The sequence below is a fragment of the Rousettus aegyptiacus genome, unplaced genomic scaffold, assembly GCF_014176215.1.
Source record: "Rousettus aegyptiacus isolate mRouAeg1 unplaced genomic scaffold, mRouAeg1.p scaffold_m13_p_13, whole genome shotgun sequence".
Taxonomy (NCBI): domain Eukaryota; kingdom Metazoa; phylum Chordata; class Mammalia; order Chiroptera; family Pteropodidae; genus Rousettus; species Rousettus aegyptiacus.
Window position 1 is genome coordinate 53,784,502 of NW_023416288.1, and position 25,789 is coordinate 53,810,290.

At 43.2% G+C, this 25,789-nt stretch overlaps 1 gene segment (V, D, J or C); it reads left to right on the top strand.

The window, feature by feature from the left end:
* Nucleotides 1–22,159: 22,159 nt before the first annotated feature.
* LOC118610758 lies at nt 22,160–24,503 on the top strand. The segment is given in 2 exon segments: nt 22,160–22,482; nt 22,841–24,503. Coding segments are annotated over 2 exon segments (480 nt in total).
* The last annotated feature ends 1,286 nt before the right edge of the window (nt 24,504–25,789 follow it).

Consider the following 25,789-nt stretch of genomic DNA (forward strand, 5'->3'; position numbering starts at 1 on the left):
GCCCCTCCGCGGCCCGCCCAGCCCGGCCCGCCCCTCTTCCGGGGAGCCGAGCCCGCCCTCCCGGCCCCGGCGGCGGCGGGCGCGCGGCGGGGGGACGTGGGCGCGGGGGGTGCGGGGCGCGCGCGGGGCGCCCGGCGGAGGCGCGGGTCCGAGCTCCCCGCAGATGGCGTTTGTAACGGCCGCGACCCGCGCGGGCTCCGGACCCCCGCGGCGCGAGGGGTGCCCGGGGCGGGGCCCCAGCGCCCGCGCCCTGTCCCCTCCCAGCTCGAGGACCTGAGCCCTCTGAGTTCCTACTCAGGTCTGAACTCAGGTGGGCGTGAGCTGAGAAAAAAAAGAAAGGAAGAAAGAAAAAAAGCAGGGGTGGAGGGAACGACAAACTGAGACATCTCGCGGGGTCCGGGGGCGGTGGGGGCGCGGCAGGGAGGGGGCGCCTGAAAGTGTCGCGGACCCAGCCTTAAACTCTTCTCCCTCTTCGTGACCCTGGATCTCACCGTGGAGGCGTCTGACTCCACCCTCCCCAAAGGGCCGGGAAGCCGGGGTCTGAGCGGGGAAGTGCTGAGGTCGGAGCCCGGCTTTGCACGGCCCGGGCAAGTCGCTGCACCTCTGGGCGCCGCCTCCCTTGCCCGCCCCCCTGAGAGAACTCCCTACAGGGATGAGAGGCGGTGGAAGGGACTCAGCGGGCGTCTGCTAGGAAAGGGGGGTGGTGGTGTTGAGGAACGGCGGAGGCGTCGCGATGAAGGATGTTTCCGCCACCCCCAGCCTCTGCTCAAACCCAGGGCAGGCTTGGGGGTCCATTGTTCCGGTCCTGCAGCGCTCAGCTGGGGCCTTGCCGCGAGCTGTTGCTGCCACCTGCTGGTTGTTCGCGGGAACACAGGCACCTGGTGGAATTCTCTCCGGCCTGCTCTTCCTCGCCGCGTCCCCGTATCCCCTTATCGCGCTGTTCCATCTTCCTCTCCAAAGTCCTTCTTTTAGTCGAGACGCGTTTATTAAAGCACTACCCGCAACGGGGCTGATCCAAACTGGTAGTTCGGAGCCATCGGAAACCGAGGAAAATTGTGAAAGAGATCTGCGTGCCAATAAGCACAATAAACAAAACAATGAAACTTTAGGCGGCACCTGGGAGAAGCAAACAGGCTTTAGTGAATTGGCTGAATGAGTGATGTAAGAAAAGAGAAAGGCGGCTGAACAAGTCCCCACTTGGCAAGGGGGTTGTTCACTCCCAATACCTGGAGTTAATTGAGAAGCCTGACGTTGGACGGCTCTGCACGTGGACATCATTAATAAGTCCACGCGCACCGGTGAGTCTAACAGTATCTTGTTTCTCTCCTTTGCTCTGAGACTCGGTAGTGGAGATTCGCCTTCATTTCCAAATCAGTTCATTTCCAAGGTTTTTACAGACATTATATGTGGTATTATGTAACTTATGATCCTAGATGTATTAACAATATGACTGGTTGCCAGAAAGCTATGGGTATATTAAATTTTTTTTTAAAGCATATGTTTAAAAATAAAAGTATCGACCAAAACAAAACATGGAAGTTACTTTACAAAATCCAGAGATTCCAGTTGTAATGTGCAACATATCATGTATTGAAGTTATAGTAAAAATATCTCTATTCCTTTCTATTGTCTGACACATCTTATTGTTTACACTGCCATTAGGTGTCTGTGAAATTAAGTTTTTGTGATTCGAGGCTTATGTAATAATTTTTCTTTTGTTAATAAAGTTAGGCATCCAGTCTTCAAAGAAAGCTCTATTGCAGTCTGGAGGCAAAGAGGTTTAAATTTGTGATTACAATTGGCCCTGTATCATAATTTCCTATGTGTTATCAAACTAAATTTTAGAGGTAGGTGGATAGCACGGAATTCATTATTAAGTTATGCTTCCATCTGCAGCTGTTAAAAAGCGAAGTAATGAATTCCTTTTTAAAGTTGAACATAAATCTCGGCTATAATTTTTTCAATGCCTGGCACATATTAGGCACTTAGAAGTGTTTTAGAATAAATGACTAAAAATAATAGTATTTAAACTTGTTCTGTGCCGAAGGGCAGGACTTAATAAAGTCTGTGGCTCACAGAATTCATTGTCTTGAGACACAGGCATCTATAATGTAAATCTGGAGCCGAAAGAAACGCCTTAGAAAACTCCAGGTGGTTTGGGATGGCTCCGATTGGTCCTGTTGCTGCTGCTGCTGCTGGCGCTTTTCTTTTCTTTGTCCCCCTGTTTTTTTCCTCCTTCTTGGGCTTTTCTCTCTTCAGCATCTATCACTCCCGAAGGATGCACAATTGTCTTCTGCCTTATTTCCCTGTAGAACGGCTAATGCGAGCTAATGTTATTATAAGCAAGGAAGTTTGTAAGTAATTCCAATGATAAGAACTCTAGTAAAAAAAAAAAAAAGAAACAACAAAGGAATCTGCTGAGCCCCTGATCACTTCTCAAATATTAATGATAGCAACAGATGCTCCACCTCACATGAGCCTGGGCCCTTCCCCGCACTCTCGGGAGATCCCGTGGCCTCAAGTGCCGTCTTACTTGCCCAAAGCTGGAGTCTGATCTCCATATAGTTTGTCCAGTAAAAGCGTCAAATGCCCATTTATACAACTGAAACTTTTTTTTTTTTAACTTCTAGAGTGTTCTAGGGTTCTCCTACAGTACAGGTTTGTTTTGAGGACAAACCTAGTTTGCAACTGATTTGTAGACCAACGGTGATTGTTCCATTTTGATGCTCACTGAACGTGAGTGATCTTCCAGCTTGACCCAGGAGAGTCTCTACTTTGACATGGCTTTAACCAAACAATAAGAAAAAGACATTTGGAAGTATCAGCGCACAGAGAGAAAGTGGAGGGCTCAACTCTCATAACAGGACGTGTTATCCATCAGAGATCAATGCCAGATGCAGGTAACAGAGAAGTTGTGCAGCATTGTTTTGAACAAGCTGAGCCACCCAGGGATGCAATCGAAGTCCCAGGTTAACAGGACTTGGGGTTCTGTCCCTCCCGCTTTAGCATGAGGCCTTGTCCTCAGGTCCTCAGCACGTCCGCCAGAGCATTGGCTCTGATGTCGGTTAGTTTCAGTTCAGGAAAAGATGGGTGTAGATTCCTCCGAGTTAGCACCCTGTAAAGAACCTTTCTGGAAGCTCCACCCAGTGACGTCTCCTTAGACATTATTGGCCAAGACTGTGTCACACAAAGACCCCCGTGTGTAAGAAACTGCAAAATGCACGTGGCACCAAGTAAAATTGAAGTTCAGTTAATAAGAAGAAAGAATATTAGACAGGCAACCAGCAGCCTCTGCCACAAATAAGCTAAGATGATCACGGTTATCTACATCTTTTTTCTGCAATACAAAAATGAGGCTTTTCATAGGACCTCCCTGACACCCCGCCCCCAGACCATCATCTTTAATATATATTTTTAATGTTCAAAGATGAGTCCTAGGAAGTTAATGGAGTGGATGGAAATGCTAGGAGCCTCCTCTCACTAAAATAACTATGACACCAACTCAAAATAAATAAATAAATAAATAAATGAGAAAACCCTCTGCAGTTACTCATATAAACAATAAGAGTTGAAACATTCTAGATCTTAATAAGACTTTGGCAGGACAGGGTTGGCAAGGGCTCCATACCACTCTGCTGCTCCCCTGGTCTGTGCTGCATCTGCTCCCTTTAGATCCAGACCCATGACACAGTGATGTCCAATGTGGAGCAAGTGGTCCCACGGTCTGCCCTTCCATCCAACGCAGCCATGTCCCCCAGCTCTGGTTACCACAAAGTGTTCTTTGAACACATCCACATTCCCCCAAACAGGACAGGTGACCTGCCTTGCTCCAAGGTCTGCCTCTCGCTCTACATGTGGCCAGAGCATTTCCTGGTTATGGAGTCAGAATCTATCCCATCAAACCTTTAAGCGCCAATATTAAAGAGGACAAGCCACTATCAAGAATGAGCAAACAGCAACGGCAACAAAATTTGAGCTCTTTTACAAATCCGAGGCAACGTGCAAACAAAGTAAAGCTGTAAGAGTTTAAAGAAAAAGTTCCACTTCATGTTCTTAGTGAGTTAAAAGCAGATTTGGAAACTATTTTTAAAGGTTGGGATGAAAGGGAGTAAAAAAATAAGAAAAGTGCAATAGCCGTAAGAAAACCTCAGTCGTGCAGAAAGAAAAAAATGGCAAAACTGTGGGAAAAATAAACCAGCGATGTATAACTTGAGCCTGGGAAGAACTTTCAAGAGGCGAGACATGAGTTGATTATTTTTTAAATAGCAGAGAAGGTAAAAGGTCTGAAAAATACAATAGGGAATTCCAACCTTAAAATGACAATAATTTTAGAATGAGAAGACAGATCAAATACATAAAAGGAAAAAAAGACAAAACTTAAAATATTTTAATATCTAGCCCATATTAAGTATGTACACGATATTTATTAAATGACTGAACTAACTAAAAAAGTCGTAAGTCTAAAAATTTAGAGATTTCACCATCTTCTAAGTAAAACCGATCAGCCAAAATCAATGCTAAGATATAATTTGGTAAAAGTTTTCCAGTCAGTGCCTTGCAGTTTACACAAACACAGAGTTTACACAAACACAGAGTTTACAAGAGTTAAAATAAAAACGCTTTCATGTTTCTTCTCTGGGGCCCTGATTAATGAATAATACCTTCAGAGTTTTCAGAAGAAAGGGATAAAACACTTGATCAGCTTCTGAAAAACCATTCTCAACTCTTCAACTTGGCAACCCCAAACGTTGAGGCTGAGGCGCTAAATGATTGCCCTCCCAGCCTCTTCTTACAGTTAGGAGTCGGTATCAGACCTAGTGATACTTCACCAGAAGAAAACAGAATTCTGCCGGGGTCACTTCTGAATTTCTGACAAAAAAGACACAGATTTGGCCGACGTGGCCCTATCTCCTTTGTCTTGCTTTGTAACCATCCCTTGGACATTGCACTGCTTTATTATTGATGCCCACCCCCCCGCCTCCCCTCAAAAACATAAACAGTGGCTGAAAACAACACAAACGTACTATCTGACAGTTCTGCAGGTCAAAAGTACAAAATGCATCTAACTGGGCTCAAAAAATTAAGTGTAGGCAGGACTGTGTTCCTTCTGGAGGCTCCAGCAAAACTCTTTGCCCCTTTCTTTCCTAGTGCGACCTCTAGAGGCCGCTGCTTCCCTTAACTCAGAGCTTTCTCTATCTGCCTTCTGCCTCCCACCACCCCTTAGAGGGGCCCTTGTGATTCCATTGGGCCCACCCAGATAACCCAGGGTGATTTCTCCCTCTTGAGGTCAGTTCATTTGCGGCTTTAATTCCCCTTTACCATGTAAACTAACGTAACAGATTCCAGGAATTAAGATGTGGATAGATGCCTTTGGGGACCATCGTTCTGCCTACCACAGATGTGATGGCCATGTTGGCAGCTGAGCCAAAGCTAGCAATCACATACACTTCTTGGTATGTGAGAAAAACAAGCGCCTGTAGTTGTGATTTATTTTTATTGCCCGCAGCTTTGTACGTCCCCATTAGATAGAGACTCAAATATTCCCAGCCAAGGGTTTATTCTTTTAAAAAGACAAAATAAGGTCTGCAAATTCTTAGAACATTTACCACTCAAGTCCATTTTCCAGTAAGACACATTACAAATGTTCTCTGAACAATTAAGAGATGAATAAGCAATTGCATTCTTCATTAGGGAGGTTGCGATTGAGAAAAAGGGGTTCTAATCACTGAAGCTACCTAAAATTGTGGGATAAATACAATAGAAAAACAAAATACAAATCTGTAAATTACTAAGCAATACACATGGGGAAATTAAGTAATTAGAGGTAATTATGGGAACAAAAGTAAAATAGTCAATGTAAATATAAAAAGAAAGTCTTCTTTTTAAAGGTGATTTTAAACTCCAGATTAGTATAAGGCAAAATGTGAAAAGGAAGTAACAAAGAGGGAGACGTCATCAGTTTCAGCTTCTTTGATTTCCATCAAAGGAAGTCAATAGTTATTGTTGGCGTAATTAGGTAAAAAGAATTTTAATGTTTTAAGGTAATCATGTAAGATTATCCTTCAAATAGGGCGTTAACCTTATAAATCATAGATAAAAGATAAAAGCAAATGGATATAGTTCATCCAAAGGCAAAATAGATAAAAGATAACAAGGAAGCATTGAAATATAGAGAGCATAATTAAAGTGACAGATGTCAAACCAAGTACAATGTCTTAATAAGCCTGATATTCTAGAACAATTTCTATGGCAAGTCAGCGGAATAAGGACATTGTGAAATTTCCTTGTGTAGCTAGTAATAAAATGTCTCACATTTTATATACTTAAGCTAACTGTGGTCTCTTGCGTTTCTAGAAATGTTTATATAAATGAGACCATCAATGGCAGTACAAGATCATACTGTTAAAATTAAATATATAAATGTAAAATCGAATAGATAAACATGGAATTTAAAGACACACACGAACACACACACACACATAACTGGAACGAGAAAATCGCCATCCTTCTTGTTTCTTCCTTCTCCTCGGTTCTACCGCTCTCTTTCCCTGCACCTTTACAACCCAAGGAAAAACAGGGCGATGTTGGCATGTCTGCAGACCCGCTTAGGCTGGAAGCCATACTTTCAAAGCTTCATCTGAGTCTTCGTGCAGCTAAAGCAGCAAATAGAAAAAGGAATGACCCTTAGAAATGAGCTCGCTTTTTATCTATTATAAACCCAAAGGGATGCACTGTGAAAGTCAGGAGATGATTTTTTTTTTTTTTTAAATCACAGTATCGTCCCATTTAAAGTCAACAAAAATACAGGCTTAGGGATATGAATCGCTCTAAATGAAACCATGAAATTGTTTGTTTCCATATTGGAAAATAGAGTAAATTTCTTAACTGGATCATATTCGTTCATCCCATTCAAAGTAGATTAATGAAGCAGAGACATTTGGCAGATAACGTAAGGTGTTAAATAAAACTAGTAGAAATGACAGAAATTTCCCATGTTAACTCTCATTAAATCCCTTCTGACAACACCAATTCCCCCATTTTTTTCCTTCCTGCAATTCTTTTAATGGCCCAGAAGGAGCTTTTCTAACACTGCTCTTTATAATAGTGTAATTACTAATTTGATTATGGACAAGGTGGACTTCACTAATTGTTAAATAATTAGGTTCTTTCTCCTCGTAATTTTGTTCTGTGCTATCCTTGAGAATTAATGTTTGACCACGTGGGCTGTGCTTCTCTGAATCACTGCTATCTATTGGATACTAGAAGAAAAAAGTGACCTATTTATGACTCATGTTGGTTGCAAAATGAAGGAGAATGGATTTAATGCCACCCTGTATTATTCTGCTGGAGACCCCAGAGTACATACCTTAGTATCTCCCCCCAAAAAGATTTCAAATACTAGGTTAATTTAATGCAGCATGTGTAAAAGGAATAGAAGAATGAGATATTAGTGTGACATTCCTCGAAAAGGAAGTCAATACTTAATTGTGACTCAAATTCATCTTTCTACTTAGAAGGATTTTTCTCTTTTGTCATCTAGTTAACTACTGTCCATTCTTAAATTCTCAGGTCACAGCCCAGAAATAAACCCTCATACCCTCATATGCATGGTCAATTGATTTTTGACAAATGCACCAAGACTATTGAAAGGGAAAGGGACAGTCTTTTCAAAAAATGATACTAAAAAAAACCCCCTGGATATCTACATGTAAAAGAATGAAGATGTATTTTTACTTTGCACTATACAAAAAAATGAACTCAAAATGGATCAAAGACCTAATCTTATTCTTAGAAGAAAACATTGAGGAAAATCTTCATGACATTGGATTTAGCAATGATTTCACCAACACATGACTGAAAGCATAGACACCTCCCCCACTCCCCCCCCAAAAAATAGGTAAATTGGACTTAATCAAAATTAAGAATTTTTCTACATCAAAGGATACTCTCAAGAAACCAGAAAGAAAACCCACAGAATAAGAGAAATTCTTTGCAAATTATATATCTGATAATTGGTTAATATCCAGGATATATATTTTTTTAAAAAAACCTAAAACTCAAAAACAAAAACCAAATGATTCAATGTAAAAATGGGCAAAGGACTTGACTAGACATTTCTCCAAAGAAGATAGACCAATGTCCACCCAACACATGAAGAAATGGTCAGCATCACTTGGTCATTAGGGAAATACAAGACCAACCCCCAGTGAGATACCACTTCGCACTCACTCGGAGGGCTACAATTTAAAAATGGAGAACAGCAAATGTCAGCGAGGATGGGCAGGAATGGAAATTCCCAGGTACTGCTGGCGGCGAATGCAAAACGGTACAGCCGCTGTGGAAAACAGTCTGATCGTTTTCTTAAAAGCAAAACGAAACATTGCCACATGGCCCAGCAATCTTACTTCGACGTCTATCGCCAGAGGAGCTGAAAGCAGGGGCCAGAACGGATATTGGTACACCAGTGTTCGTGACGGTGTTATTCACAATAACCAAAAGGTGATGGACACCCAAGTGGCCATCAGCAGATGAATGGATAAATAAATGTGGCATATTATTCGACCAGGAAAAGGGATGAAATTTCGATATATCATACAACATGGATGGAACGTGAAAACTTGAGGCTTAGTGACGTAAGCCAGACGTAGAAGGATAAATAATGTATGATATCGGTTTTATGAGGTTCTTAGAATAGGCAAATGAAAAGGAAGCTACCAGGGGCTGGGATGGGGGGAGGCCACTGTTTAATAGAAACGATTTTTTAGGGGAAGATGAAATATTTGGGGCATATAGATAATGGTTCACAGCACTGTGAACATATTTAATATCATTAAATTATGGTTAAAATGATAAATATTAAATGATGTATATTTTACCAAAATGAAAAAAAAAAATCTCAGGTCCCAGACTGCCATTTCAGGGAAAGCTTCTGAAATCATGCTCACTCACAGAAGACCGCTTTTTCATCGTGTTTATCCTCATTGGTAAATATGCATTTATTTGTGTGGTTTTTGAGCAGCTTGCTTTTTTTTCACGGGACTATGTGCTCCGTAATGATTTCCACGTCAGGTTTGCTTACACGTCTTCCCACAGTGTCTCGCTCATCGAAACAATTTGGTATCAAAGTTTTTATTAAATTAACCTTTCCGTCATTAAGAAAAATAAAATATAATCTTGAGTTCCACATACATTATAATTTTCTAAATCTTTCCTAGCCATGATGTTTATAGAGTTGACTAATTTTAATAGATCATTTAAAAAGATATAATTTAGCAAATGCGGCATGACTAGGCCACACACACAGAGAGACTCAGAGATAGACAAACAAGTCTAATTATTCTATTGTTACATCACATAATTATCCATGATCAAATTATAGATTGTAGAAGGGGTAATTACTTCGCATGGTCTCCAAGAGCCATTATTTTCTTTCATTTGAATTTGTAGGAATGAGGGAGGTGACTGCTTAGAAAGAGGCACAGCAAAGCATTTTGATTTTAGGTGATTCATTCTGTAGACTGACAATCACGATAAGTAAACACGGTCGCATATCTTGTAATGGGCTGCAAATGAACTCGCAGCGTGGCTTAGAATTATGGACTTTTATATTTGATAATTTGCAGTAACATTTCATGTAATCGCGCATAGTTCAAAGGGCGAACGAGATAAAAAGAGTGAGATTTGCTTTTTTTTTTTTTCTTTTCTCATTGGACTAGGAAGCTGAAGATTTTACGATGGGTCCTTTGACGAAAGCTTTGGAGTTTGAACACCCAGAAGAATATTGCCAAAATTTCATTCCATGAACATTTTTATCAAGCAATTCTCCTTTTGAACACCCTCCCCCAGGCTTTTATTTATTTATTTATTTATTTTTAGTGGTGGTGATAGTGGTGGTGAGGATGCCGGATTTAATGCTGTTTAAAATGGGAGCATTTCTGTAGTTAGATTGATTATATTGAAGTCTTTTCACATGCCTATTCCTACTTAATCTGCTTTGTTAGTATTCACCAGTTACGTCACTTAGTCTGTTTTTTCGAATGGAAATAATTTTGGGTCTTTGTAAATAAATGATTAAGGCCTTTAAGACTGTTTTTGTTGGGACTCTGATAAGTTTGTGTATAATTATGATGTGTGCCTTTCCCTGTGATCCGGAGTTTTTCCATCTGCTAAATGCCATTGAGTAATTTCAAAAAAAACAACAAAAAAAAAGCTGCTAAAAACTGGTTGGCAGAGAGACAAGATTCAAGCAGTCGAAGTTAGTATAATATGATAAAGGATGCTTTTGGTTTTTTCCTCTTAACAGCTGGCTTGAAAATTTCCTCAGGGAACGTTATTTTGCTATGTTTGGAGGAAATGTGTCGGTAAGATATTTGGGGCATTTGGGGCGAATGCAATGTGCGAGCCCAGACGGCAAGATGTCCCCATTTAAGTCCAGTGCTTCAGGCTGGTTAACGACCCCCTTTTTTATTTTTGCTGTGTATTTGATGCATGTGTAAATGTGGGTGTGGGGGGCTTGGGCAGGGTTGTATTGCTTTACGTAATAAAGGGTTGAGTGTGTAGGGGTTTGAGTTTAACTATTTTTTAAATAGTAAGGAGATGGAAATCTCAGGATACCGAAGCGGGGTGGGCGGGGGCGGGAGCGGGGAAGCAGTCAAAGGGCATCATACTTTCTTCTCAAAAAGTTCATACTGGTCAAACAAGATGCAGCTGTCAGCCACACAACTTCATGTCTCCGGGGTGTCGGGTGTGACTGGTGGGGGTGGGTGAAAATGACAGAGGCTTCGGTGGTGGCCTCAGGGCTGGCTCCCCCAGGCTCCCTCAGGGCTGGCTTCCCCGGGTTGCTGCTGTTTTTATTATCGAGGGGTGTTGTACAGGGGAGGACTCATGCAGAGGCACCCCAGAGAGTACTCGGGCTTCCAGGCAGAGCCCTGCTCGCCGGCACATGCAATAGCCACCAAATTTCCCTTTGATCTTGGGGATCATTCCCTTACATTGGTGTAGTGACCACCTTATAAAAATGCATCAAAATATTTACCCATTATCGAACCCCTCATGTGTTCGATTTGTGTGTGTGCATTTGGAACCTATATTTTTTTCAGCTTTTCTCCTGAAATTTTCATTTTAGCCATAATTTTTAATTTCCATGACCTCTCTCTTATTTTTCGCTTTTTAAAAAAAGAATTTGTTTTCACTTTATCCTTTCCTTCATCAATGAATATAGTACACCTTCAAACTTTTTCTGAAGAATAAAAAAAAGAGACTTACAATTGAATCGATGTCTTCATCTTCTTCCTGCATTATCTCTGTTTTCTCTGGAGTCAATATTCTGTTTTATGACCTCGATCGCGTCCTTTTACGCTACTACGTAAGCAAGAGTAATTAATTAATGATACCTGTTATAACAAAGCGCCCCCAGTTCTTAGCGGCATAACCCAATAGAAGTCGTTTCATTTTGTTTTCTTTCTACAGAAAGGCCAATGGGCATCTTTCTGTCCAGGAAGCGCACCTGGGCAGCTTTCCTATGAGAGGGGACACAGAGATCCAGGATGCGGCTGCCCAAGGCTTCCCACTGTGGTCACAGGAGGTGAGAAATAGGAGGAGCACATCGTTGGAGACCTGGTGGTTGGGCCAGGCCTGGACGGGGCATATGTGTCTGCCCACATGTTAGAACTAGTCATCTGGCCCCATCTCAATGCAAGGGAACTGGGAAATGTAATTTTCTTGTACTCCCAAGAGAAAAATAAAAACAGTTTTTTTTCTTAAACAAAACAAAACAAAACAAAAACAAAACAAATGTCTGCTGATATTCAGTCATCCAATCATGTTTATGAATAAAAAGATGTCAATTATTACCCGTGACTCACTGACATTTCCTTTGATGACGGCCTCTTCCCTGCAGGAGAAGGCTGACTCAGGTGTGGTGTGGGGACCGGCAGGCTTTCCACGCAGATGAGCAAGCCAGCGACCTCTTCTCCGGAGGCCGCTGCACCTCTTAGGTTGACGGTTTCATTCCTTTGATAGGCGTTTTTCCAGCTGCATGTCGGGGACATCTTCCCCAGATACATTCGTATGCGTGGAGGCCGGAAAGGAGGCTCCGACTCAACAGCCGTTGCACGAACAGCTCTTCGGACAACTGCCTCGCGCTAAGCTCTGTCTCTGTCCGGACTCCGTGCCTGTGGCCCGGGGAGGCTCTGTGTAGGCGGAGCCGCCTCACCTGCTGCTTTCTCCCCTCCCGGTCCTGAGCCGCATCTGCTCTGCCGTGGGTCACCTTGTCCGTAGCCATCTTTGATCTTTCGGAACCTCAGTAAAATCTTGTTCTGCTAATATTATTCTTCCGCTATTTAGCGATTGGATTAATTGCTTCTCTTTCCTGCTTACGAATACATATATTCCAATAGTTTGTTGCTTGTTTTTTTTTTTTAGAGCGAGGGGAGGTACATAATTTTCTTTAAGTTATCATCTTGAACTGAAAGTGATACGTTTTTCCCTTAGTGATGGATGGATGACTTTCCATGCCAATATAGTTTATTTTTTGTGTGTGTCATTAAATAATCTAAAACAAGTTTCGAGATGTGAAAAATATTTTATCTTGTAGTATACCATAACTTACGTAATTTTTGACAATTATAAACAAGTCTACAATGGGCATTCTCGTACCTGAGATGTTAAATGTCTGATGATTTTCTTAGATCAAATAATTCCTTGAATTGCTGGCTCAAAGGCTATTGGCTTTTCTACGGCTTAATGTGTATTGAGCAAATTGCCTTTGAGAAATATCGCACTGTCTTATAAGCCCATTGGCAGTAGGTATTACCATTTAAAAATATCTTTACCAATTTATTTATGCCAGTAGCACTTACGATTCGAGTACCTTTGTTTCTTCAGCTACAAAAACATGGTCTAGATAATGGAGTTTTGTAAGGCATTAAACATGTGCTTCACACATGCCTATCACAAACCAAAAATAGGGGTAAATTATGTTTTAAAAATGGTAAATTATTTAAAAGATAAAAGAACCAGATGGCTGTCTTTAGGGTTGTTATGAGGATTAAATGAGATAATGTATGTAAAGACATTCAGAAGTGGTACATATGTCATATATAAGTGTTAAGTATGAGCGTTTTCTCTCTCCTTCTAATCTAAGCCTCCGAATGCAAGGGTTATTCCAAATTCATTCAAGCCCCGGCAGGGAAAGCAAGTGGTCACGTGGGTAGCATCTGAGCTCGGGGGCAGGTGGTAAGAATGAGCCATTACTGAAGAAGAGCAAAGAGACCCACAAAGGATGGACCTCAGGGAATTTAACTTCTCCTTGGCCGAGCATCAGGATTCTCTTTTGATGACAGATTTATCTGAGCATTTTGTGTGAGCGATGTGTTTGAAAGGCCGCTGTCATCCTCTCCCTGGACGTCAGCCCTGCGGCTAAGTGATTTCCTGCTCACCCCCACCTCCGCTGAGTGTTTATGTGAATTCGACCCAGGTACGCAGAGAACACGTTTCTGGTTCACTCAAGAGCTCTGGGGATTTGGGTAACAAGTTGGCAGGAAGGAAGGGACAGAGTTTTGAGAAAGAATGAAGCGAAAAGAGCTAGTGTAAGATACATTGTGGATACGCAAACGGGTAATACTGAATATGGAAGGGTGAATATTAAATTATTGGAACGTTAGGTCCAGAAATGATAGGATAAAGAGAACTCGGGTTGAACAGGTGGGATAATTGTTCAGACACGCCTCTGCCTTGACCTTTTCTGTAAATTTGGGATCTTTGGGATGATATACTGGGTACATGAAGCATTTTACGTTAAAGGCCATATTTTCTTCTTTCCCTTTTCTTCCTTTCCCCTCTGCTTTTCCTGTGCTGAAGTACACCCTCTTCCGTTAAATGAAGCCATTGTTCTATATCACATTCAGCTCTAAAACACATCTGATTAAGGATAAGTGTCCCCAGATCCACTCACGCAGTCCTTGCATGCTTCATTTCCTCCACATGTGCCCCGAAATCACCCCTGAGCATCTTCCACGTGCCACCTTAGGGAAGAAACGAGCCCGCAAGTGTCGAAAACAAGATGCCCTCTTTGAGTTTATATCAATTAGGTTATGCATTCTTCTGCTGGTCAGAGATGTTAAATAATCATGGCTTAAACAACAACAACAAAAATGTTTTTTTCATGTACATAAAAGAAGCCTGGAGGCTGGTCAAGAGGCTGCAGGGTGGTTTTGGCGGATGGACGTTTATTTCTCTTTCACATAAAAGCTTGAGTGTAAGTAGTTCAGGGCAGTCGCAGAAGCTTCACAATGACTAAGACCTGGGACGACTCCCTCCCTCCTTCCTTCCACCCTTTCTTCTTTCCTCCCCTGCGTCCCCATCCGTTTCTATCCATGTTTGGCACATCTAGGCTGCTTTTTATCTAGTCCTATGCGTCTCAGAGATTACTAACTTATTGATCTATATTTAGCACGTCTTATGAGCGCAGCCACTGTCTCACAAGCTCCTTGCGTCTGCACTTAGTTCCCTTACCCTCTGCATTTGCTTTCTCGTCTCTGTAACAGGTTCTAACATTCTCATGGTAGATACGTAACAGATAAATGTCAGGTAAGCACCACGTGTAAATAATATGGCATGTACAGGTGACGAATACCTTTTCATTCCTTCTCTCTTGGTTATTCATCACACTGACAATTTTGAAGTCTAGACCAGTTGTCTTGTGCCAGATTCTCTCTTTAATCTTCATTTTCTTATCCTTTACTTTCCTCGGACTTAGGGACATTGTCAGGAAGAAATACGGGAATCCTGAAATTCTCAATTTCTGTGAAATTCTCACCGTCTTTCAAATATTTGACATTCTTACGACTGCAGATGTCCCCGCTAACAGGAAACCCAGTTTTGTCGTTCTTTTGTCTGGTTAGCACTCTCGCGGAAAAGGAAAATTTTAAAGAATATTTCATCTCTTGCCTCCGATCTTAGCTTTTTCTTGTTTCTCTGTTTCCCCAGGGGGAAGCGAAGCCAACCATTTCCCTGACGTGACACACACTGTCATCAAGGGCTCTGCAGCCAAACTGCCTGGCTTGGTCTCTTGGCTCAATTACTTGCTAATCTTGCGACGTGGGCAGAATTATCTAACCCATCTGTGCTTTCTTATCGGCGGAGTGGGGGGTAATAAGAAAAGCTGTCTGCAGCTCAGGGTCTTTGTCAGGATAAAGGTGATAAACATTTCCAGGCTCAGAACAGTGCCTGGGGAAGAGTCAGCACTGATAGGCATCATCAGAAGGCCAGGTCATCGTTTTCAGTCTGTGACAGGAAGTAATGGACCTCATTAGACACAGGAGCTTTGGTGCTGGGCTTTGGATGGGATCCAGATGTTGCCTGTATTGTGTGACCCCAGACGAGTGATTTAGTCTCTCCAAGCCTCGGTGTCCTCATTTGTTAAATGAGACAAATTCCCACCGCCTCTCAGATTATATAGCTTCATTTTAAGGGTGATAATGTATAAAAACAACTAAGTTGCACCTGGACGCGGCAAGTACTCAGGACATGTTATCTGTCAGAAAAAAGAAATTGCTTGTTCTCTATATATCTGTAGTCCACTAATCTTTAAGCTTGTTTTGGGAATTTGTCATTGATTTTCGATTTGCATATAAAGTTTGTTTTGTTTTGTTTTGTTTTAAGGAGACACTTTCTTTAGCAACTGTTTACCGTCCTGAAACTTTGCCAAACGGCTCTGTCTCAACTTCCTTTTAGTAGGAGAGAACTCAGTTATAATCGAGCACCCAACTTTTCACAGAGCACAGCAAGACTTTAAACAGAGATATAAACGAAGCTTTCTCACATCCTCACTGCTCTTAGCAACATAGTCAAGAATGAACATACCCGACAGGCCAAATCATTGTTCCTATTGATATGACTCACGGTGAGTCTTACACGTGGAATCTTGAGGTATGTGCGTGAGAGAAAGTGTGTGAATGTGTGTATGTGTGTGTGTGTGTGTGTGTGTGTGAGTGTCAGTGTCCATCGGCCTCTCCCCTCTGGGACTTGTTTTTCCCTCTTTGAGGCACCTTGCTCTGGGAATGACAGCAACTGGACTCCCCGGTTCTCATTCTGTTTTTCCCCTGAATGGCTCTCTCTCTCTCTCTCTCTCTTTTTTTTTTTTTCCTGCTTGGTCAAATGTTTCCATTATCCCTAATTAACCACACCCAGAGCTCGGAGCACCACCCTCTCACCCTGGAGGTTTGGACTTGGTTCTTATTAGGATCCCGTTGGCACTGCTCAGTCTCATCCCCAGCACTGCTGACATCATGCAGTTAGTATCTGCTCTGTGGCGCACACTGTTTTCCTTTTTTCTCAACGTTTTTCCAGCATCACGTCCTTGCCTTATCTAGTTCCCCCTCTTTCAGTTTGCTCCTTCCCACTCTTGGCACAGGAGGGGCTGCGGTGGGAGCCGGTGGGACTGACCACGCTTCTTCGGCTCGTCATTGTTTGAAGTCTTTGCCTTTTATGTCCACAGCCCTCTTGAAATCTATAGCTTAGCATTCTCTGCCGACCCGTGTTCACTCCCCAAGATGATCTCCAGGCTCATTCACTCATGCCCTTTGTCCGTTCCTTCACGTACTCATCCCTCGCTGGACATCCCGACTTCCTGTCAGTCTGAACTACTCTGCACCATTTTCAATGCTGTCCTCAATAGGCAAGATGGGGTTTGAACCTAATGACAGTAATTCACTTAGATACCTGCTCAGATAAGTGAAGTGGAGTGAGGCTGAGGCTCAGTAGATGGCACTCAACGCACATTATACAACTGCACGTACCTCAGAAATGTAAACACTGCAAGTTTCCCTCTCCTGCTTTATTTCTCAGACATAACCATTATTAGCAATCCAGTGTGCATTTTCCTAGCCTTTTTTCTCTCTCTCTATTTGCATCCCTTACTAAAATAAGCTACTTTGGAATGGATAACAGGCATCAAATTACTACTGGTTGAATAAATGAATGAGTATGTGTGTGTATGTGTATTTTTATATATACACATATAAACTGCTTTGCATATGCGTTTTGCTATAAATCATATTGTTTCATACATATTACTTGGCAGCATGCCTTTTTTTTTTTTTTTCTACTTAGCAGCATATCTTGAGACTATTTCTATGGTACCACATAATTGCTCTATTTCATTCAACAGTACTGCTGCATAGTTTTTCTATGTTTTGAGTATGTATTCGTCCATTCCTTTACTGATGGATATTTACCTATTTCCTATACTCGTCATTTACAAGCAACACTATAACATAAATCCCGGCCAAACTTTTTGCCTACTTGCGTGTGTATTTTTATGCGATTGTTTCTTTGAAGGGAAATGTCGAGTTAAATGTTATGCGCGTTTTTAATAAACGTGGCCAAACCGCGCTCCGCAAAGACCGTTGGGGTTCACGTTGTCGCTGTGGGGGAGGGTGTGTCTTTCCCTGCATGCCAACCAGTTTTGAGCATTCTCGTTTCCTTTAATTTTGCCGATCTGATGGGCGAAATGGTGTTTGCTTTTGAAAACATTCACGTTTCACCGATCATTAGTTAGATTAAGCATCTTTCAGTATGTTTATTGGTCTTCTTCATTGGGAGTCGGTCCTTTATACAGTTTTTTTTTTTTTAATTCTTTTTCTATTTCGGAGGAAGAGATTCCCCCCTATTGTGCTCAGGAACGAATTCCTCATGCTTCCTTGTTTCTCGATTGTCTTCACTCCTTAGAGTCCTCGATTTTCCTGTTCTCACTGATTTCTCCCTCGCGGCTTTCGAGCAATCAGATTGCAATTATCCCGGGGTGAAAGACTTTACTAGACTCCACATTCTCTCATTCTCTCCCACTTCTCGAATGATTATTCCACGTCTGCTCCTCTCGTAGCCTCTCGTCGCTGATACCAATGGTTCTACTCAGTCCTAATCCACTGACCTTTTTAGGTCTCTTTAAATTCTGTTCCCTTTTTTTTTTTTTTTTTAATCACAGACTTCTCTTAACTCCCAGGTACCATCCCATTTCTCTTCTCACCTCTAGGATGACTTCTTTGTTCTTTAAGTTTTTGTTTTTTCTTCTTTTGACAAAAAGTGTGAGTTTTCCGCGATTCCTGGTTTTGGACTTTCGTTCTTTACCTTCGTCATAGCTTTGGAGATCTCGCCCTTTCCGAATGTTTTGACTATTATTATCTTTATGGAAAAATCTTCCAAATCACTATCGCTAGTCCTAACGTCACATTAAAAGTCCAGTCTTTCACTTTACTTTTAACCATTGAATTGGACCACCAAAACTTCAGAATCAGAGCACTAAATTATACTTATTATCCTCCTCCGTCCCACACCAATATAATTTTTACCAATTTTCGTGAGTAACACAAAGGAGAAAACCTTATTGTGTCAGTAGCAGAATTCTCCCTAGATAGAGATTTACTTTGTCTACCAAATACCTTAATGAGGCGCTTTTGGTGAAGAGGGATAAGTGGGAAGGTAACTTCAGAAAGGATGGAGCTTACACACAAAGACGAGCTTATACACAAAGACGTGGTCTTTGCTTTCTAAGTGGGGACGATCAGCTATTACACTTCAGTTTAGCTGAATATACTCTTCAAGAGCTGAATTGTCTGGGACAATAATGAGGACGGGAGTGGCTGTGGAAAGAAAGAGAAGGAACAATGTAGCTGGCATCCAGAATGGAAATTTGGCAAAAGACCAGGCATGTTTAAGAAGGATTTTATGAAGCTTTTCACTTGGTGTAGAATTATAGATTGCTGGTCTTTCCCTTCCCAAAAGATGTTGATTGCTCTACTGTCTTCGTACTTGCACTGTTTTTATAATAATAATAAAAAAAAGAGTTTTATTTTCTTTATCTTGAACCACTATACAAAACATGTCTTTTTTCCCTGGATGCTTTTAAGATCTCTCTAACAATAGTTTTGAGCGGTTTGATTGTGATATTCTCTGGTGTGTATATGCATTTCTTGAGCTTTGGGTTTTGTCAAGCTTCTTGGACCTGTGGGTTTAAGTTTCATCAATTTGGAAAATTTTCAGTCATAATTTCTTCTAGTTTTTTTTCTTTCTTCTCATCTCTCTTTTTTTCTGAGACTTCAACAAATATTTCAGGCCATTCGAAGTCCTGTAACTCATTGATGGTCTGTTTATTTTTCAATTTTTTTTCTGTTTTTATTTCATTTTAATTTGTTTTTAATGCTATGCCTTCAAGTTCATTAACGTTTTCTTCTGCATTGTCTAATCTGCCGATATTCTCATCCAGTGTTTTTTTAAAAAAAATTTTAGACACTGTAGTTTTCCTCTCTAGAAGTTTGATTTAGGGCTTTAAAAAATATATCTTTTATGTCTGTACTTAACATGTTCAGTCTTTCCTTTAGCTTTATGAGCATATGGGGCACAATTATAATAACCATTTTAATGTCTCCGTCTTCTAATTCTAGTAGCTGTGTCAATTCTAGGTTAGTTTTGATTGATTCCTTTTCTCCTCATTATGACTTATGTTTTTCTGCTTCTTTCCATGTCTGGTACATTTTTGTTGCATGCCACACATTGAATTTTACTTTTGTTTAAGAGTTTTTATGTCCCTCTACGCACATCGACACTTTGGAGACATGTTTTGTGTTCGCCGCAAGCCATCTCTACCTCCTGATCTCTAGCGTGGTTGCAGAACCTCGTTCTCTCCACCCTGGAAATTAGCACAATTCTTCTCTCCCTTCAGAACTTTGAGCTTTTGATTCTGTCCTCTCTACCTTTCTCTCATCTCTTTCTGATGGAGCCAGGCGGAGCGCAGAACAGGAGAGGGCAGAGGTCAGGGCGGACTCTCCTTCCTTTTTCAACTCTTCTGCAGAGGCAAAAAAAAAGATCCTGTAAGTATCCTTCGGATCTATTGCTTAGGGATAGATTTCAGTTTTAAAATTAAAAAGAGAAGAGTTCAATTTATTACCATTCTTTTCATTTACAAGTCTTTATCCTGACAGTAGTAATTCATTAAGAATCTGGTGTGGAGAGCGAAACCAATATGACAACAGAAGAATTTGAGGAGAAGCTGGCCAGAGAGGTGGGCCCTCGCCTAAGAAAGTGCCCAGGAGAAGGGCAAGGGGAGAGCGGAGCATGGTTCAGCCAGCCTTCGGTTCCGCTCGCCGGGCTGACCCTCCTCATCTGGCCAGAGATATGGCCGAATTCCTCCCTTTTGGAGATCAGCTGCCACAAAGTAGAGGGATCATATCTTCACTCACATTTTAATACATGAATGACCTAAATGTATTGAATGAATCAGCAATATTGCAGACGGAGATGGAGAATGAGGAGATACGTTCTTAAGGCATCGGCCATACGGAAGGAGCCCCAAGCTACTGAGTGGTGACCGTGATCAAGGACTCAGGAGCCAGCTGGCTACTCTGATCTGACTGATTTGTCTCTTCGCCCTCCAATCTGCTGTGCTGTCGCTAAGGAGGAAGATTGCATTAGACTCAGCTCAGCGATGGTCGTGAGCCAAAGCTGCTGATGAGTGATGTCAGCTCTTCTGGGCTATGCAGGACCCACACACAGCCTTTGCAGGCGTGATCGTCTGCCTGCCTAACGGAAGCATGACGTGGTCCCGACTAGAGCAAGAACAATTCCCTCCTCCTTGTGTTTGCTGCCACCTCCATCCTCGGGACCAAATCAACAAAAATTCCAGGAAAAGGACAAAGGAGGACGGTAAGGGAAAGGAGAAGGACAAGAGTGGCTGTGTGGGTGCACGTGGGCGCTCACCCATCTTGGGCTCACTCCCGCCAATCCTGACGGTAGGTATTATATCGAGTCCTATTAGCAGATTTATAAAAACCGAGATGGAACAACTGTGAAACATCATTGGCTTCCTTAGTTGACTCCAGTTATTTTTCGTCACTTTCTAAATGTTCACAGAATACACCTTATGCTTACTACTTGACTCGTCATCATTTAAGTAACATTATAAGAGGACTCGTTAAAATTGGAAAGGATACAAAACAAACACTCTCCCACAAATATAGTACTTGAAATGCAAACCAAAAAAAAAAAAAAAAGTGCCACAGCTGAAAAACTGTTAGAAGCAAGAACCCGAAGATTAACTGAATTGTGTTACTATAGCATCAGCAACAGTAACAAACATATTACATCACTGCTTGTCTCTGGCTTGCCTAGATCCTCATGAAACGGGAGCATGTCACAGATGCCTGATTGGCTTCAGGCTCATCGGTCTCCTTGTTAGGTCACTTCTTCTGCTCCCTTTCCCAGGTCCTCGCCTTAATCCACTCCACTACATCCAACCCCAACCTGAGTAATAGTTTTGCAAATGAGTCCTCAGAGGGGACAGAGCATGGCCCAGGCAGAGAGAGGGGGAGGTTCCCGAAGACTGTGCTGTTCTCCAGGCGTGTTGGGGTCCTGTGTCTCATTTCAACAGAATGAGATCATCATACCAGCTTCCAGGCGGATTCTCATCCTTAGCTGTTATGAATTGAGGGCTTGGTAATGCTTCTTGTGTCTGACATCCCTCAGTGCCCACCCTCCACCTCATCCTCTAAACCTTTCCCTCTTTGCTGCAGGCACGGGCTCTCCCTGGAGTCAAAAAAAAAAAAAAAAAAAAAAACCAAAAAACCAGCCATTTGCAGTGCACCGAGCAAAATACATCTCACATCCATTTGTAGGTATTATAATCCCTTTCATTTCAGAAAAGAAAATTGGAGACCAGAGTTAGCCGAGAAGCAGAGCTGCGATTGGAACCCAAATCTATTTGGTTCCAAGGCCCCAGGATGTGTCCTCTAGCTCGTGTTGCATTTGGAGGATAAATTAGATGTAGCGAGGCCAGCACAGGCACACGGAACGGGATCAGTTCCGTGGCTGAGCTAGCTGCCTGTCCAGGTCTCAGACCCCTCCCGCTATTGGAGCAGCTTCCTTCTCTGAGCGCTGAGCTTTTCTGCTTTGAATACCCAGAAGACCTAAATCTTTTGAGCCTTGATCTGCTTTGATCGCCTTTCCAGCTTCCCAGGTGATAACGTCCTACAGCCCTACAGCCGATTTCCAGCTTTGGATCAACTCAAATCCCTTTTCATTACATCCTGCCAGCGTCAGTTTCTCTGATGCTTACAGAGACTCTTGATGGTCCCCCCAGGGGAGCCAGAGAGTCATCTCTTGTTTACAGGTAACTAATGAGTCATTAAATATATTTACATGCCAGGACTTCAGCCGGATTTCAGACATAGATAACCAGTGCTGGTAGAAGCTTGTTCGCAGGGAGGTTGGGACTGATTCATCAAGCTTTTGAGAAAAGATCAGCCTCATTTCCTCCCCAGCTTGAGGGGAAGTGATTGCTCTCCTCTGTGGCAGCAGATCTCCTGGGAGGAGGGGCCTGGCCACCTGTCTGGCCCAGATGAAGCCGCGACTGCCTCTGCTCATTCGACTGAAGTCTGGCTCGAACCATGCTCTGCTCAATCCTTGCCCTTCTCCTAGGCACTTTCTTAGGTGGGTGCTCTCCTTTCTGGCCAGCCTCCTCTCCCCCAACCCCGTGGATCCAGGGCCTGCGCTGCTGTGTTTGGCTCTCTTTGGTGCATGCCTGCCTTCTCGTGTCTGGAATAAACGTGGGGCTTTAATCTTAATGCCCATGCGCTGGATCTTCGTTTCCTCTGTTCCCTAAGAAGGGGTTTGCGCTCTGGGTCTCCCTGGCCCAGCAAACCCCCGCACCCTTGGCCCTCCCAATGTACTCCCTGTGACTGATCCCTTAGGCTTGGGCCCTGGAAGGCCTTGGGCCTCCCCTCTGTCAGGGTGGAAGGCGAGCTGGGCTGGGTTTGTTGCTCTAAATGACCTTTCACCCTTCCCACAGGTGTCAGAGCCCAGACCATCCACCAAGAGCTACCTACAAAGGTGCAGGTTGTTGGCAGCTCCCTCTCTCTGAAATGCACTGTGAAGGGGACATCAAACCCCAACCTATACTGGTACCGGCAGGACTTGGGAGGGGCCCTCCACCTGCTCTTCTACTCCTACAGTGTTAACCAGACAGAATCTGAGGCACCCCAAAACTTCACAGCCTCCAGGCCCAAGGACGGCCTCTTCATTCTGAGTTCCAAGAAGCTCCTCCTCAGTGACTCGGGCTTCTACCTCTGCGCCTGGAGCCCCACACTGAACAGGGTGGGGCAGACATCTGTGCAAAAACCCCATTCTCTCCTGGGTCCTCGCTGCCCTCCCCAGGAGCCCTCACTCGGGGCCTGGGTGGGGTGTGTGTGTCACTGGGTATTTGCCGGCCGAGGCGAGAGCAACTGAACCAAGCCAGGTTCTCCAGAAGGACGCTGCTAAGTTGTCGGGGAGAACGATTTCCACGTGCAGACCTGTGAACTGTGGACACACAGTCACGTTCCCAATGTGTGGCTGTCTAGTCCTAGGCGGTCATACTGCAGCCCTCGCAGTGTGTCCTTCTCCCCACTTCCTGGAAGTCTACACTGGGGAGCGGGTTTGCACACAGATGGGTGAGGGAGGTAGCATATACCTGAGACCAGATGAGGTATGGTGGTGGACAGACGAGCAGACAGGAGGGTGCCCACTCAGGTGACTCAACTGGTTCGTGTTCCAAACTCCCGGGGAGGTGTTTGGTGGATTGTCCTCATGTAAGGCAGAAGTGTGGCCCCGTTAGTATCAGAAACATGCACTTAGGGATTTCGATGATTGTTGGGGATTTTATTCTATTTTTTAAAAATTCTCATTCTACTGTTTCTCATCCCTTCCTCTGTAGCAAAAGAGGGAGCAGAGAAGCAGATGGTGATCAAAGAGATGGGAAAGAGAGAGGGCATGCCTGTGCCATGGTAAAACCCTAAAAAAGAGACATTACTTTGATGGGAATGAAGACGAGGAGAAGGCTTTTGGAGGTGGCTGGGAAGAGATGCCATGGTTACCTTGGCAACAGAACTTCCGCCCTTATCTCCTAATCCCTCATCCTCTTTATTCTTTAAAAGGTTTTCCATCTTCATGTCCCTTCTGCTCCACGAGGGGGCACAAGAAGATTTAAAATACTGTTTCCGGCATCGTGTTTCTTTTCAGTATCGTTTACTCTGCAGAGGAACATCTGAGACAGAGACACAAAGTGATCAAGGCAGTATTTATTAGTCTCCAAGTGTCTCCTGTTGCACCTTCAAGGTCAACTACGTATTAAGTACCTCGCATGTGCTGGGCACTGAGCCCCAACACAGGGATTTTAAAAAGTGAAGTACATTCGAGTTGGCGCCGGGCGTGGTCACAGCCTGGTTTGATCAAGACACTTGGTTTGCTTTTTGCGTGTGAGAGTGAACATCATGATTTACTAAGTCGATCAGCAGTGCTATGACAATTTGCAACTCATTTAATAGTTTCAGGTTAACATAAAGTTTTAGATTAACATAAACATTGAGCAGAAAATAGACAAAGTTCTCGTATATATGTCCCTTTGCTCTGTTATTAACATCTTACTTGGGTGTGCTACGTTTGTTACTATTAATAAACCAATATCGATGTATTATTCCCAACTAGAGTCCACGGTTTGCATTAGGTTCACTTTGTGTTGTATGTTTTCATGTTTTTTCAACAAATAATTTCATGTCCCGTCCTCTCCAACCATTTCAGGGTCACGCAGAATGCTGTCACTGTCTCCAGTCCCCTTTGGGCTTGGTCTACTAACTACCCTTTTTCTGGAAGCCCTGGTGGCCACCGATTTTTACGTGGTCTATATTTTTAAGGCACTTGGTTTTCCCGTCTACCTTTACACATCGTTCTGACCTAATTATCTAATTATCTAACCTCTCTAGGCTTGATTTTCTCCACCTGTCAAAACTCCCCTTACTGGATTGGGAAACATATTACATGAGATGGTGTTAATGTTAGCAAGCCCTATTCTAGGGTCTGATTTTCCACAGATAGACCTCATTCTTTTCTTTAAGTTTACACGAGACTTCCATTACGACCCAAAAGAAAGACTTCTTCTTCTTTTTTTTTTTTTGATTAAATTTTAAACTATGTAGTAAATCCTTTAAAATGCTAAATACACCTGCATGGCAAACCCACGAACATTGTACCGTCCATTGTGCCTGCTCAGACAGCAGTCACCGGTCCTTTCCTTTGGGGCTTTATGCGGCCTCCGGACCCTTCTTAACACAGAGGCGGGCCAGTGAGTTCATCGCTACAGTTCAGGTGGAGCTCGTAGCGGAGCTAAGACAGAGTTTTCATTCCTGTAAGAAGCTCAGAGAAGTTCTGGGAAACTTCATGAAGGAGAGAGAATTTTTAGCAAGGTTTAGGTTTCTTTTTTTGTGTGTGGGGGGCGGGCGGGAGGTGGGTAGTATTTAGATAAGAAAACGACAATCTCAGGAGAGTCGGGTTGAGTGGAAACGTGGAGGTCTCGGCAACTAACGCAAGTTCCAGAAAAGTGGTGAGGGGACCAAACGGTGATCATGACGCAGGGCGGCAGGGAGACAGGAGGACATCAACGGGGCGGGGGGTGGAGGGGAGACGAGTTAAGGAGGGGCTTGGAGCCACCTAAGCTCGTGAAGACACGTCGATCTCCTCCTCATCGTCCGGGTACAGAGTCCTGTTCCCACGCCGCTTTCCATGGTGTCCAGGGCTCAGAAAGCTACAATCCTCGTCATCTAGGATGACAAACGAGAGGCGCTCAGGACGGCAGATGCCGCTCGGATACGCCGTCCCTGGCCGGGATTGTTCAGTCTCACTGGCCCCTCTGAGCAGATGACGCTGCCCCTATTCTAGGAGAGCTTATGGGGCCGGCTTCTTGACTTGGATTTTGTAGGTGTGCCCG